The sequence below is a fragment of the Python bivittatus genome, unplaced genomic scaffold, assembly GCF_059951505.1.
Source record: "Python bivittatus isolate LINGU-HERP-01145 unplaced genomic scaffold, Pbiv_v1 ctg000140_np1212, whole genome shotgun sequence".
Lineage (NCBI taxonomy): Eukaryota > Metazoa > Chordata > Lepidosauria > Squamata > Pythonidae > Python > Python bivittatus.
Genome location: NW_028277043.1, coordinates 2358358 through 2372311, shown reverse-complemented (window position 1 = coordinate 2372311; position 13954 = coordinate 2358358). Strand labels below are relative to the sequence as shown.

The 13954-nt window shown below is 43.8% G+C and overlaps 1 protein-coding gene across 2 annotated transcripts in view; it reads left to right on the top strand.

Moving 5' to 3' along the window:
* SLCO3A1 (solute carrier organic anion transporter family member 3A1) overlaps window positions 1-13954 on the top strand; it is a 124868-nt gene that overhangs the window by 90681 nt on the left and 20233 nt on the right. Inside the window, exons 3-8 of one of the 2 annotated variants that reach the window (XM_088136436.1) lie at window positions 18-116; window positions 4285-4551; window positions 7918-8082; window positions 9584-9782; window positions 11434-11569; window positions 12652-12721. In XM_088136436.1, coding sequence (XP_087992562.1) covers window positions 18-116; window positions 4285-4551; window positions 7918-8082; window positions 9584-9782; window positions 11434-11569; window positions 12652-12721 — 936 coding nt within the window. The remainder of the gene's footprint in view (window positions 1-17; window positions 117-4284; window positions 4552-7917; window positions 8083-9583; window positions 9783-11433; window positions 11570-12651; window positions 12722-13954) is intronic. The other variant, XM_088136435.1, reaches the window with a different exon arrangement.

The window sequence follows — 13954 nt, the reverse complement described above, 5'->3', positions numbered from 1 at the left end:
TTTGTGTTTCTTTGCAGGGATCCTGTTTACAATGCTGGTGTTTGGACCAGCCTGTGGATTTATCCTGGGATCTTTCTGTACCAAAATCTATGTGGATGCTGTCTTCATTGACACAAGTAGGTGACTTTTTCCCCCTGGTTGCACATAAGAAGAGAGGGTTCTTTGAACAACAGGCCATGTAGCGCCAGAAGGGAAGGGGGGGGGGGAACCTTTGTGTTTTGAAAGATTTCAGGTGAAACTAGATGCTCTGCATGCCATCTGGCTTGTCTGAGTTTTTATTCATTCATTTGGGAACATTTAGCTGATCTTAATTGACCTTGAAAAAGTAAGATGGAAGATCACCAGGAAATCCAAGGATTCTACGTTCAGCTGGGAAGTTGAACATCAGGCCACTGCTCTACTGTGGCCAAGAAAATTACAGGAACACACCCATTAAATCACCAGCAGTCGGGGTCAACTTGAGGAAATCTTCACACATTAGATCCCACAAAGGCCCTATCTGAACTGAGACTGCTATGCATGGACAGGGCAATCTATTTCCAACTTCCCCTCTCCAGATTTTGCTTTTGTAAAGAACTCTCCGGAGGAGTGGGGGGGTGAGTGCGCCCACGGATGTGCACATGAACTTAAACTTCATAAGTTCCAGGGAAGCTTTTTTTTAAAAAAAGCCTGTGCAAACACAGGAAAGATTATACCTTTTTTAAGCAAACAAAGGGGTTGGGAATAAAGATTAGAATCCCCATTCTCCTTGTGTGGTAGTTCCCACCCAGTTCAGGCCACCATATGATTTTTTTCTGGAAAAGGTTAGGATAAATCCACTCTATTTGTTCCACAAGAGGGCAGATTTCCAGGCTGATGAGAGTTTTTTCTCTTGGATTTTAATAAAACCTGCAGAAAAGTAAACGAGAATAGGGGGGTGGATTAACTTTTAAAGAAAAGGGCTGGTTCAGATTCTCACATCTTTTTTATTTTGACGGTTATACTGTCCTGCATGCTGTTAGCAGCGTTATCCATGCATTTCCTGAACTGATCATGTAACCCTGTAACTTTTCAGGGTTGCATGATAATTCCATGAAGTGCTGCAGGCCAAAAAACATTCTGGCTGTACACTGGAGTGAGTTAGTGGGGCATTATACAATCAATTAAAAGAAATGTAGAAGAGTTGAACCTCTTTTGTCCTACTTTAAAAGGAAGCTGAAATTATCTGCAATGAAAGCAAAACATGAGCTGGACTTTGTCCCGTTAGCATTTGACATCAAACCACCAAGATCATACCATCCAAATGCATTCTTATCAGGATCCATGTTGAAAATCATTTATATCCAAAGTGAAGTTTTAAAAAGAATCTTCCTTTTCAATGGCGCTTGCCATGATTCTCAGTTTCTTTATGCTGCGACAAGCAAGGAAATCAATATTTCTAGCTAGGGTGAGCAATATAGCACATAATCGGATCTGGTTATTAAATGTTGAAATGGACTAGGCTAGAAGAGCAGACATTTTCAGAGGAAACTGGAGGACTTACAACCTTATCAGAGGCATGCCGGTTGAAAGGCAGGCCCCATTTCCCAAACACCATTTTGAAGTTCAACTTCACAGCATCAGGAATGGTAGAAAAGCACATGTCCAAGCACACACACTTGAAAAAATGGAAAGAAAGGTGGGTGTAGATGCTAAGGATGGTACACCTTCCCTTCTTACTCATTTGCACTCAGACTCAAGAGGTGTAGCTGTTAATTTTGTCTGGGCTTCATACTAAAAGCCTTAAGGCCTGCACCCAAGGTGGTATTTTGTTAAATAATTTTGCATTATTTTCTCTACTGACCACTAGAAAGCACCAGTTGCATTCTGTTGGCACTTGTTAGGCATAGGCTGTCCCCTACCCATCATACATATATGAGACCTAACATATGGGGCTACCTATGCATGGTCATATACACTCCCTACCATGTGAGGGCAGGCTATACATGGTCTCCTAATGGTCAGTCATGAACATGCCCACTACATGTGGCAATCAGAGACAGCACCATCCAAGAAGCTGCATCACACCCACCATGTGGACAAAGCTTAGTAAGTATTACATGCCAATAAGAGCAGCACCTTAGCTGGTTTGCAAAACACACTGGACTAGGATAAATAAGGTGGGTAGTTTTGGGTCCAGCATCTATAGATACCCATCATTATCTTAACAGGCTTTGTGAACCAGCTCATCACCTTAAGCCACAACATGATTTGTTTGCTTGGGCACAGGATGTTACAGGAAGATTGCCATGGTGTTCTATTAACCCAGGTTTAGGGTGTTGTGCAAACCCAGCTACTTATTTGTAGCAAGGAAGCCAGGGGAAGCTACAAAGATCAAGCTGGGGAAATCTGGGACTTGAAGTCCACACATCTTAAAGTTGCCGAGGCGATTCTTAAATGTATAACCAAAGGGTAATCATTTTACCTATATTTTGTTTTAATTCACCAGAAATGCAAGTGAAATGAAATCTGGTTTTCTGTCCTGGCCCAACCTATTAGATTTTGTAAAGAGCACTCCATGGGGTGTCCCGGAAAGTTTAGGTGCAGCCTTCTGGCCAGACAAGTGAGGGTTTGAAATCATGGAGCAGAAACCTCTGGTCTACAATCTCTCCACTTCTTTCTCTCTCTTTCTTACTAATGCCACTCTAGATGTTTTTTTCCAGAATTGCTCGCTCTCTGTCACTTAAACAGGTTGCTCCTAGATGGCCATCTTGCAATGCCATCAGTACGAAGACGTGGGCTGCTCTTCCACCTTTCCCACCTAGGTGTGCCTGTGTGTGGAAAGAGACAAAGATGGACAAAGATATGGGGAAATGTGGGAGAAATGCAAGAGGAAGGTATTGCCAGTTGAGAGTCTCTATAATATCCAAAAGCAATTGCAAAAATAATTTTTTTGCTGGAAGCACTCCTGTTAAGAAAATCCAAGCTCCCCACTGGCTAGCCATCATATTTCCCTCTTTTCTATAGGGTCTCATGTTGTTGTTTTTAAAACACCTGATATACGGCTCTTAAAGCAAAATGTATAGCAGAACTGCAGGGCCAAATAGCCTCATTATTTTTGAACATGATAGCATAAATTGCAGCATTCTTTTAAAAAATCATTTCTGTGCTGGGCTCTAGGACATGTTTTATTATTTTCCCTTCCGTTGTGCACTGGTGCGGAAGAAAGCTGCATACGGTGGGAAGAAATGAGTCACCAAATGGTGGTACAGTACTTTTACACCTAATGGGTGTGCAGAGGAGAGTGAAAATACAAGGCAGGAAAGGGAAAAGAATGGTGTGAGAGAGTAGACAAAAGTCACACTGTGGATCTTTTTGTAGCTGGGATGGGACCTCAAGGCTCATGGGAATGAGGGCTCCCAAATTTCCCTTCACTGGGCAGCCAACCAAAACAGGAGGTGAAGACACTGAAGGGGTAGTAGAAAAATGTTGGCTGTGCCAGGAAACTGGATGTTGGAATACCTCAAGCATAGTTGGGAGAGCGATAGAGACAATCATGGACAATTTAAGTGATATTTAAATTTAGAGACTGGGAAACGCAATGGTGTCCATCACCATCGCTCCAGATACCTGGGAAGAAAACCTCAGTTCCTCCAAGCCCTTTCCTCAAAACCCATCCTGTCTTTGTAGAAATTTTATGCATAGTTATCATCCTGATCAGATGCCCACTTTGAGTTTTCTGTTCTGGGCACCACGTTTTATAAGGACCCGGTGAACCTGAAACAGGTACAGAAGAAGGCAACAAGGAAGATCAGGAGACTGGAAATGGAGTCCTACAAGAAGAGAGTGGGGAAAGCGGACATGTTGAACCTTGAAGAAAGAAGTGGAAGGGGAAAATGATAGCTTTTGCCAAGTACCTGATAAAGGCTAAGACTTGTTTTCTCTTGTTCCATAGTAAAGGACATGGAATAACAAACTTATCTTACAGGAAAGCAAAGTCCAGTTGAATGTTAAGTAGAAAAAACCCTATGATTAAAGCAGGTCCTATTCCTAGCAGTGAAAACACCCAATCACCATGGTGAACCTGTTCACTGGATATGTCCAAACAGAGTCTGGATCACCATCAGGGAGACTTCAATGTAGACCCCTGCACTGGTCAGAGGATTGGATTCCTGATCCAGCTGGTGCTCTCCTTCTTGGTGCCAGCCTTTGGTTTCATTCAAAGGCGATCATCTCCTGAGTCCTATTAGCAAACTGGTGCTTTCCTGGTAGGTCCTGATGTCCTCATCTTCCCCAGTAAAGAGCCCATCTTTTTGTTCTTTGCAGGCAAGCTGGATATCACCCCTGATGACCCTCGATGGATTGGCGCATGGTGGGCTGGCTTCTTGCTCTGTGGTGCCTTACTTTTCTTCTCGTCTCTCCCGATGTTTGGATTCCCACAGTCCCTGACCCGCCGGCCGGAACACGTGGCAGAGGTAGAGGAAGCCATGCTGCCCGAAGGGGACTATGAGAGGCCAAAGCCAAGCAATGGGATTCTCCCTCCGCACTCCATGGAAGCCGACGATGATCCATCTTGCTTCCAGCAGCTGAGAGGTGACTCACTTCCTTCATAGCCCATGTGGCTTCTGCGGGAGCCAACAGGTTAATGACTAGCTAGATTCACTACCTGACGCAGATGTTAGATTGCCTTGCTCATCTTACTTCTTTCTCTTAAATAATTATCCTACCAACTACTTGATGAAAAAAATAAAGCCTTGTTAGGGTTAGTCCTGGACACTGAAAGTACAACTAAATAACACTTGATCTGGTTCGCCTCCTTGGATGGCCTTGGTTTGACACAGCAAGCAGGTTTTCCATTTGTTCTAACAGAAACTTTTGATCCTTTGTAAGTAGAACATGTGTTTCCAGTATCAAATAATCTGTTGTGACTTGCTCTTGTCTAGGGATGGGTGTGCAGGACCATGCCACTTGAAAGGCCACTGTGAGCAAAGGCACCCAGGCTCTGTAGTGACTTTTCACGTGAGCCACATGAATTATGAGCTGCAAGAGATGGAGAGCATGGAAAGGAAGTTTCAAGTACTCTGAGCACTCCATGGAGTGTGACCAAGGGTCCTAACCAGCATATATTTTCAAAAGTGACCCACATTATCCCACTGTTTCAGGCAGTGCTCATCCTTGCCAGAATTTCATGGAAGTGAAGATCTAAAGCTGGTTCCTAACAAAATGCACATTAAAGTTCTTTTCCATCCCTCATCTAGCCACAGTTTTAATTTCTTACCATGCCTCCATGAAGTGTTCCTTTGAGATAGGATGGGAAAGTAATATGGCTGCTAGGCCTAGCCAACTGGCACTTGCCCATAACAGCAAAACAGAACAATTCTATAGTTTAAGGGGCTTAGAGTAGGTGATATGGATCCTCTGGTAGAAGCACTTATAGTTTCCTGATGAACACATTTTACTCAGTGTTTTCAAAGTGAAGCTTTATATTCTAAACTGGGGTGGGAACTCTAGACAGCAGACTTCAAATCGGCTATGAAAAAAGGATTCCTTGGACAAGTAAAAGCAGATGGCAGAATCAAAAGGAGGTGTGATGGCAGATCTGGCATTCTCCTTAAGGGGCAACTTGGCCAGCTCTGCTTTCTCACTCCCACCTCAGGTAGCTGATGAGTTAAACCTTGGAGCATCCCAAGAAAAAATCAACTGTCAGGAAGAAAAAATATGCTTTTCAAAGCTAAGCCATGTAAGACAAGGTGAGAAAGGAAGTAGGTGTGGGGTGGAGTTGGGAATTTGTAAAAGGCAAATGAGCCCCATTGAGGACTCAGTAGCACTTCACCAAGATAATTATCAAATGTAATGATTCTCACGTGGAATTTGCACAGGAGTGTATCACCACATATTAAAGGATGCGAGACTTTTCTTGCTCACATTAACATCCCGTCTGGCTCAAGCTGAGTTATCTCCAGAGGAATTAAAATCCCTAACCAAGTAGACATTGCTTTGCCTGACTCATTAGCTGAAGAGTCCTTTTGCAAAGCCCATTTTCTCAGCTCTTACATTCACTTCTTCAAAGCCAAGAGAAAACTTTGGGTGAGTTTTGTAGCCAAACAGAGAATCTGGGGATGATCTTGGGGTGAATTAAAAAAACCAGAAAGGATTTCACCTGCACGCATACACATACACTGACAAGAGATGCCCGTTTGCGCCAGTGGGTCATCTGTCATTGGTGTAGAACAGGGGACAGGGCCCATTCTGACACAAGATCTGGAGCATATCTAGAGTTTAGGCTGGAGCTTAGCTTTCCCATAGTTCTGTGCTACTGACCCAGTAATCAGAATCAAACTAAGTACCCATGCAATGCATTCAGTAGTCACTAGAGGGTCCTGTGTACCTCCCTAACAGTCCAGTTGGGTTAGACTGGCAGTGGAATATATACATAGATCATAGGTATATATTGTAGCTTTTAGTTGATGTGCTCCAAACACAACAAAATCAACAATGGGTAGAACCACAAAACAAAATTAATGCAAAACAATACAGTGAAGTAGAGGAATGGTGGTTTTTTAGAGCTGGGGACAGATGGACTTTTGACATAATTTTTCACATTTGTGGGCAGAAAAATTGTATTTCTCTAAGGGAAGGAGAAACTTCTGCAACAATTTCTCAGAGGTGGAACTCCCATGGTGGTGACCGTAGCGCAAATATCAAAAAGGCCCCAGGGAGAGTTCCCTCTTGATGTCTTCTCTTGGAATTGGATGGAATGGTGGGAAGCAAAGACAGTCTGTGGATGGCTGGAAAGAGGACTGTGCCATGAAGGAGAGGATGTTCTCTCTCTCTCTCTCTCTCTCTCACACACACACACACACACACACACACTCCTCTACCTCTTTCTGGCTACCTTGTATTTGGCAAGTAGAAGGACGTTATCTTCTGCCCAGGAGAATTTCCCCAATATTCTCTTCTCCTTTGAAAGAAATTTCAAAAAACTAATTCCCCTTTCTCAAAGGAATAAGAACTGGCAAGGAAAAAGAAATGCAAGAGAATTTCTGTGCCCAGCATTAAATCAGACAACACAGCCTCTGAGGTTTGTAAACCATGATTTATGGTGGAGAGGAACATAGCCCTCTCAAAACTGAGTAGAGCAAAGACATCACATTCTATCCTTGAGAATGTCTCCAGAGGTTGCTCTACTTCTTAAATGTCCTTTACATTTCAAAGGAAAGTTCTCTTTCATGCACTTGAATGAGAACTGGCAAACCACTCCCTCCGTGGTGTTTTTTTTTTACTGCTGTTGCTGAATTGATCTAGGCTGGTCACTCATTTTAAAGATGCATTGTTTTAAACTCTCTTGAACTGTTCTTCAGCTGCTGTGAGTATTTTTTAACAAGAAAATAGGGTAGAAATATTCCAACAGATAACCAAAATAAGGAAATCAATAAATGCCCCAATAGTAAATTTAGGAGAATATGAAAGGAGAGCCTTATGCCACATCCAAGCGGCCACTTGGGAGTTTTAATTCTGATTGACTGGTACTCTTTGATCCTCTCATTAAACCCTCTGATCCAGTTTAAGAATATAAGAGAATGAGCCACTCTAGCTGTTAGGAAGTTTGTTTGTTTTTTATTGTAATGTTTGGTGGAGACTTTCTTCACTTACATTTCTTCTCGTTGGTTCTGTTTCTACCCTAGATGCAGATAGAGGAGCAGATTCCATGGCTTAAACTCATATGGGCTAAGCTCCATCTAGTAGAGCCTTTGAATTGAACCAGTTATGGAAGACTTACATGACTCTGTCCGCACAGCTGGAGTCATTCCATGGAATTTTCTCCCTATCCACATGGGATGTGCTGATAGATGGTCTGGAGAAGACATCAAGGATGCCTGAGGAAATTAAAACAGGGCATGGGGGATAGAAACCTCATTGTGAAATTGTCTCTCTCCTCTTCTCTCTCCCCCCTTCCAGTGATCCCAAAAGTAACTAAGCACTTACTCTCCAACCCGGTGTTCACCTGCATTGTTCTTGCGGCTTGCATGGAAATTGCAGTGGTGGCGGGTTTCGCAGCCTTTCTTGGCAAATACCTAGAACAGCAGTTCAATCTCACAACGTCGTCAGCCAACCAGTTACTGGGTAAGTAGCCAGAGGATGTCAGCTCTTCCCCCTCCAGTCAGAGGCAGAACCTAAGAACCAAAGAAGTGCCCTGAGATGGGATCAGACTAGAAACCCAACATTCTTTGTCCATGGTGGCAACCTGCTGTTTCTTAGCCAGTTTCCCCACTAATCAGCATCGAGATATTTCTGACATTGGAAGTAATCTATGGGCATCATTCCTAGTAGCCATCGATAGCATTGCTCTCCACCCATTTCTCTAAGGTTTTTAAAGCTATCTGGATTGGTGGCCATTGTACATGCTTGGACTTGTGGGTTTCACAGGTGGCCTGCTAGATGCTTGACTGTTCGTAGCACCTTCTGCCCACCTAAGCAGTTGATGCAGAAGGCAGTAGCAAAATTGCTTTCTGATGTAAATTTTTCAGACTACGTTGTATTGGTCTTAAGTCAATGGCTTCCTCATCTGATTTGCTGGGTTCAGTTCAAGGTGCCAGTGCTTAATGAAAAGCCCTAATTGGGTTAAAAGGTATCTGAAAGATTTCTATATTCCACAGCCGTGTAGGATGCATGTCGGTTAAGAACATTTTCAGAAGATATGTTGGATGTCCCATCATTAAAATAATTTAGGTGGTAATGCAAGACAAGATCTTGGATTGCCAACATCCCACCTGTGGAAATCTCAAAGGAGATGAAACCAACTTCTGCCCTTTGGCGCTTAAGCAAGAAACACATCTTGTTTGGCTTAGTCTTTAATGGTTTTGTATAATATGACTGAAGATCTCATCTCTGTCCTATCCATGTAGCCTGAGATGGTGGGTCAGGCAGAAATAAGGGGGTCAGAAAAAAGCCTTCCAGCTAAGGATGACATCATCTCTGAGTGTTGACCTTGCCAGGAATTTATACCCTGAACTCAAGCTGAGCTAACAGTCATTGCACACATGAAAATGCACTCTCATTTCCCCCCAATGTTTTGGCAGCCTCATTTTGAATCAGACCTTTTTTTCCAGGTTATTTTCACTCGATAGATCTGGATCTACTTTCTGCCTACTCCTGATGTTTATGAGGGCCAAGTGGAACTTCCACTCTTGAAGGCAAGCTATCTTGGAATAGCCAAATCAACTGGCAAGGCTTATGGCCTTGCTGAATTGGTCTGGGGCTTCCTGGGAGCATCCAATGCCTATTGGAAAAGCCACTGACCTTGATCCAATTAATTGAGGCTCTCATAATGAAGACCTCAGGGCTGGAGTTCGCCTCAACCTTTGCATTTCTACAGGCAGTGTTGGCTTCCGCCTTGCAAGAAAGCAAAATTCAGAGGCTGAAAACTTTTCATTTACTTCTCCATTAGCTATGGCCACTGGTTCAAATGTAGCCTTGCTTTCTAAATTTTACATAATGTTGAACAACTTCTGGAAAGGGAGCCATAATAGGCAGGATCGTTGAACTGTTATCTGCCTGGAGAGGAGGCTCAGGGGTCTGGCTAGCTTTTGCCCAAGTCCTCTGCAACTTTCTGTTCTCTTTACAGGCATGACGGCTATTCCCTGCGCATGTTTGGGCATCTTCCTGGGCGGCCTCTTAGTGAAGAAGCTGAGCCTCTCTGCCCTGGGTGCCATTCAGATGGCCATGTTGGTCAGCCTGGTGTCCACAGCTTGCTACGTTTCTTTCCTTTTCCTGGGCTGCGACACGGGGCCTGTGGCTGGCATTACTGTTCCCTATGGAAACAAGTAAGTTAAGAGGGAGAAAGGATTATCCATGATGGGAATGTTTTGAAAAATGTGGAACTTCAGGTTTGCCCCCACCCCTACAGAAAGCCATAGAATAGAATCATAGAGTTGGAAGGGACTTAAGAGGTCATGAAGTTCAACCCCTGCCACAGGAGTCAGTACACCATCCTGGCTAGATGATTATCCAGCCTCTTTGGTGGATTGTTGCTGGATTGAGCAGGCCTAATTAGATTTGGGAAAGAAAACTGAAGGCAATGAAGCAGAGGAAAAATGGGAATGGGGAAAAAGTCATAAAGAAGTGGTTTGTTAAAGGCAGTTTGTTCCAAAATTGGAGCCAGTTCGAGCTGTACTTTAACAGCAGGTGGATTCACGGCTTGTCTGTTCTCTAGAACGCCAAAAGGTTGTACCTAGCACTAGAACAACCCTGTGGGGTAGAGTGGATTGAGAGATAGTGACAGGCTCAAAGTCACCCCCAGACTTTCCAGAGCTTCACAAGTCTAGTCCAACAGCAATTGCTGGGGGACAGCAGTGAGAAAGGGCAGTCGCTTTTAAAACCCCGGTGGGCTTCCCAGAAATGTTTGGCCACAGTGAGAAACCAGGATCTCCTTGGAGGTGTCCAGTTTCCCAAAGCCTCATTCTGTCCCCATGAGTGTCTTGAACTTCCCCTGGCCTCTTCACTAGGGCAGCCGCCATTAAGCCTCTAATTTCCCTCACCAAGGAATAAGGTGGTGGCTCAGTATAATTTAATATCAGGCAGAGAAATTCTCCTGCATGTTTTTACCTCTAGAGCAGTCGTTATTCAGCTTGGGAACTTTCTCTGTGTGATGCTCTTGCACTTATGCACATAAGAGTCAACCAAAGGGTGTGTGTCATGTATTCTCTAATGCTTTCCAGCAGTCTGCAGCCTCCCTGGCTTCCAATCCAAGGGAAGACCCCTGCCAGAGCTCTTCCCAGGGGAATCCTTCAAATTATGAAGCGCAGACAGATTTCCAAGAAACGTCCTGTTTCCTGGTGACCCTCTTTCCTGGTGAAAGAAGGACATCAGGAAACAGGAACACCAGCAGTAGCCCCCTCCGCCATCTCAAACTGTAAAATGGTCTATCTAAACGGTGCAATCTTCTTTCCAGTGGTCTGTATGCCTCCCTGGCTTCTTCAGTCACAATGCTACTGTTGTTACCGAATGGAGGTTCTGCTACTGAGAAATGGTTGGGCTGCGTCTCCTTCTGAGGAGTCATCTGTCCAGTTTCCATCCCTACAAATCTGGCAAAAGTTTTGAAAAAGCCATTTGTATCAGTTTAAATGTAATTGAGACAGAGATGTTGCTTTTGCCATCTTCTGGGCAATGAGGAATAAGGATTTGGGAGCTTCTGGGAAGACTTCCTTCCTTCCTTCCTTCCTTCCTTCCTTCCTTCCTTCCTTCCTTCCTTCCTTCCTTCCTTCCTTCCTTCCTTCCTTCCTTCCTTCCTTCCTTCCTTCTTCCTTCTTCCTTCTTCCTTCTTCCTTCTTCCTTCTTCCTTCTTCCTTCTTCCTTCTTCCTTCTTCCTTCTTTCTTTCTCCTCTTTATTCCTAAACAACTCTGGGCACCTTACAACTAAAAAGGTTTTCCTGCCTGCTGATTGACTCACCCCACCCATCCTTCCTTGTTTCTCAGGTCAACCATCTCCAGCTTGGCCCCCTATTCTGCCTGCAATAGCAACTGTAAATGTCAAATGGATTCCTTCACTCCAGTCTGTGGGGCAGATGGGATCACATACTTATCTGCCTGTTTTGCTGGTTGCACCAACATGGTAATCCCTTATTTATTCTGAGATGTTCTGTATCTGTGTGCATCAAGGGGGGCAACCTATTTCAGCCAGCTGGTGTGTGTATGTATGTGCTTATTCCCTTGTTGCCCTATCTGGAGGCTGCAGGATATGGGGACCATTTTGGTCCTCATTTGCCCCCTTCCCCACAAAAAAGCCTGTTAATGGAATGCAGTGGATACTCAGGTCTCTGCAAAGTTTAAGTCCTATTTTGTTTTTTCAACCATTCCCCTCCCCAACAGGGAAAGGTCTGAAATGTTGGGTTTTGCCTAGGATGGGGAAGCTTTGTGGCTCACAGCAGTCCTAAGGTTATGGATTGCACACCCCAGTTTACATTTGTGTTAAGTTGAAAAATGTACTTATTCAATTCGTTAGCCACCTCAATCACTGAAGCAACTTTCGGTCAGGTACATAGTACTAAACAATTAAAAAAGAAGGGGAAAAAAACATTATTGCAATTAAAAAAGAACACTCCATTTTCATGGTTTCTCTGTGAAGATCTTTGGAGGAGGATCTGTTTAGCTTATCTTTCAACATTAGCTTTGGGATCAAACCAGGGATCTAATTTATGATTTGTTTCTTTCTTTCTTGCCCCACCATTTCATGCTAGCAAGTACTCAAGGGAATTAATAACATTTACAATATTTACAGTTATTTCTTTTATACCCAGCTCTTGTAATTTGAGGTGTCCTCAAGATGACTAACAAAGTGAAAAACAAAAGCAGGTTGCAAAAAGTTAATAATACATTTCCATATTCAGTAGTTCATGTATACTGGTTCAGCTTTCTCCAGATGTTTTGGAAGTCCAATTCCCAGTATTCTCAGCTGCTGCCCTTGCAGTCCCAAGATATATGGAGGGTGTCCAAATTGGAGAAAGATGAGCTTTGTCTTTCTGAATTTAGGTCTCAATAGCTCATTTGCAGAGCTCATTTTCGCAGCCATAAGAACTAGAAATGTTCTTTTTTGAAAAAGAAGGAGGGGGAGGGGGAGGAAGAGACTCAAGATCTTGAATCATCCACTTACCAATCACTTTCTTTTGCTCACTTTTTTTACTGTGCCTTTAGCAGATAACTACCCAGGTTTCTTATGCTGTTGTTTCATCATGGTCCAAAGCAGTTGTCTCCCTAAAGGCAGAAGGTAGAAAAAAAATGGAGTGAGCAGGAAGGAAATGAAGCTTTTGGACATCCCCAGCTTCTGTTTTCAGCTTTCAACATTAGCTGCTGTACAAAATGCTCTGCTGCTTGAACAGGCAAAATTTTTTCAGCCAGTGGACCCATTTGGAAGGCTTTCACACTAGAGGCAACGTTGGTGGCCTGATCATTCACAAAACACTGTTTCACAAGAAAGGGTCTTTCCACCAGCCTCTAGTCCCCAAGATGCTCCCCACCACTCTAGCTTCACTTTGCTCATTTTGATGGACAAGTTGGCACACTTTCAAGCAAAGCCCGGGCTGGCACCTACCCACCGTTTTGATGTTCTTAAATACCAGGGGTCCAAGGAGGAGGGTACAGAAGCGTTCTTCAAAATGAAAATAATGCAAACATCTAGTGCCTTTGCAGCAAGCTCCCTTGCTATTTGTTCTCCTCTCGTTAAAAACAATAGTCATGGTAAGCAGTGAGTGGGATAAGAAGAGTAGTGGGGGTGAAGTTGCCTTCCAGACAAGGAGCCAAAAAGGAACTGTCTAGGTCTGGTGATTGCATCCCTGCCATTTTCTTGGCAACAAAATCAAGTTCTTTGGCATGGCTTTTCTGAATTCCCAGTGTCCTGGGGTTTCCTGCTACTCTCTGCTCCAAGTACCCAATCTTGCCTAGTTCCTGAGATCAACCAGAATGGGCATACTGGAGCCCACAGTTACAACATTCCATAACCCTGGTTCCAAGAAGGTGGTGCCACCCTCCCTTGGTGGGTCAGTGGATTGATGTCATCCCTTCAAGGTGAGCCAGGTCAGGAAACAGGCTCCAGAAGAAATATTGGAACTCTGCTTTATTAATCTAGGATGTAGTAACAGAATCTTGAAAGCCTTGTAGAGTTTTCCCTCCCCTCCATCTTAGACCAAAGCAAGTCAAGACTTTGGGTTTCTTTCTTCTTCCTTTCCTGGGCTTAAGTCATCTTTTGCTAACTGCTGTCCTATTCCTTCTGCCAGGTTATCTGTGTGCTTCTCTACAGTCAGCTGGGTAGTTTAAGCATGACTTGCTTGGATCCTACAAACCCCAACATGCTGCCTTCAGGCACTTCCTCAAGGCCAGTTTTACTGGCTTCCCCTACCTTGCATCTTCTATTGATCATCCCCCTCCCGCCACCCCCCAACAAAATGGGTTGGGTCATCTTCGGCAACATAGCTACTAGAAGCAAATAGAAAAAGACTGAACT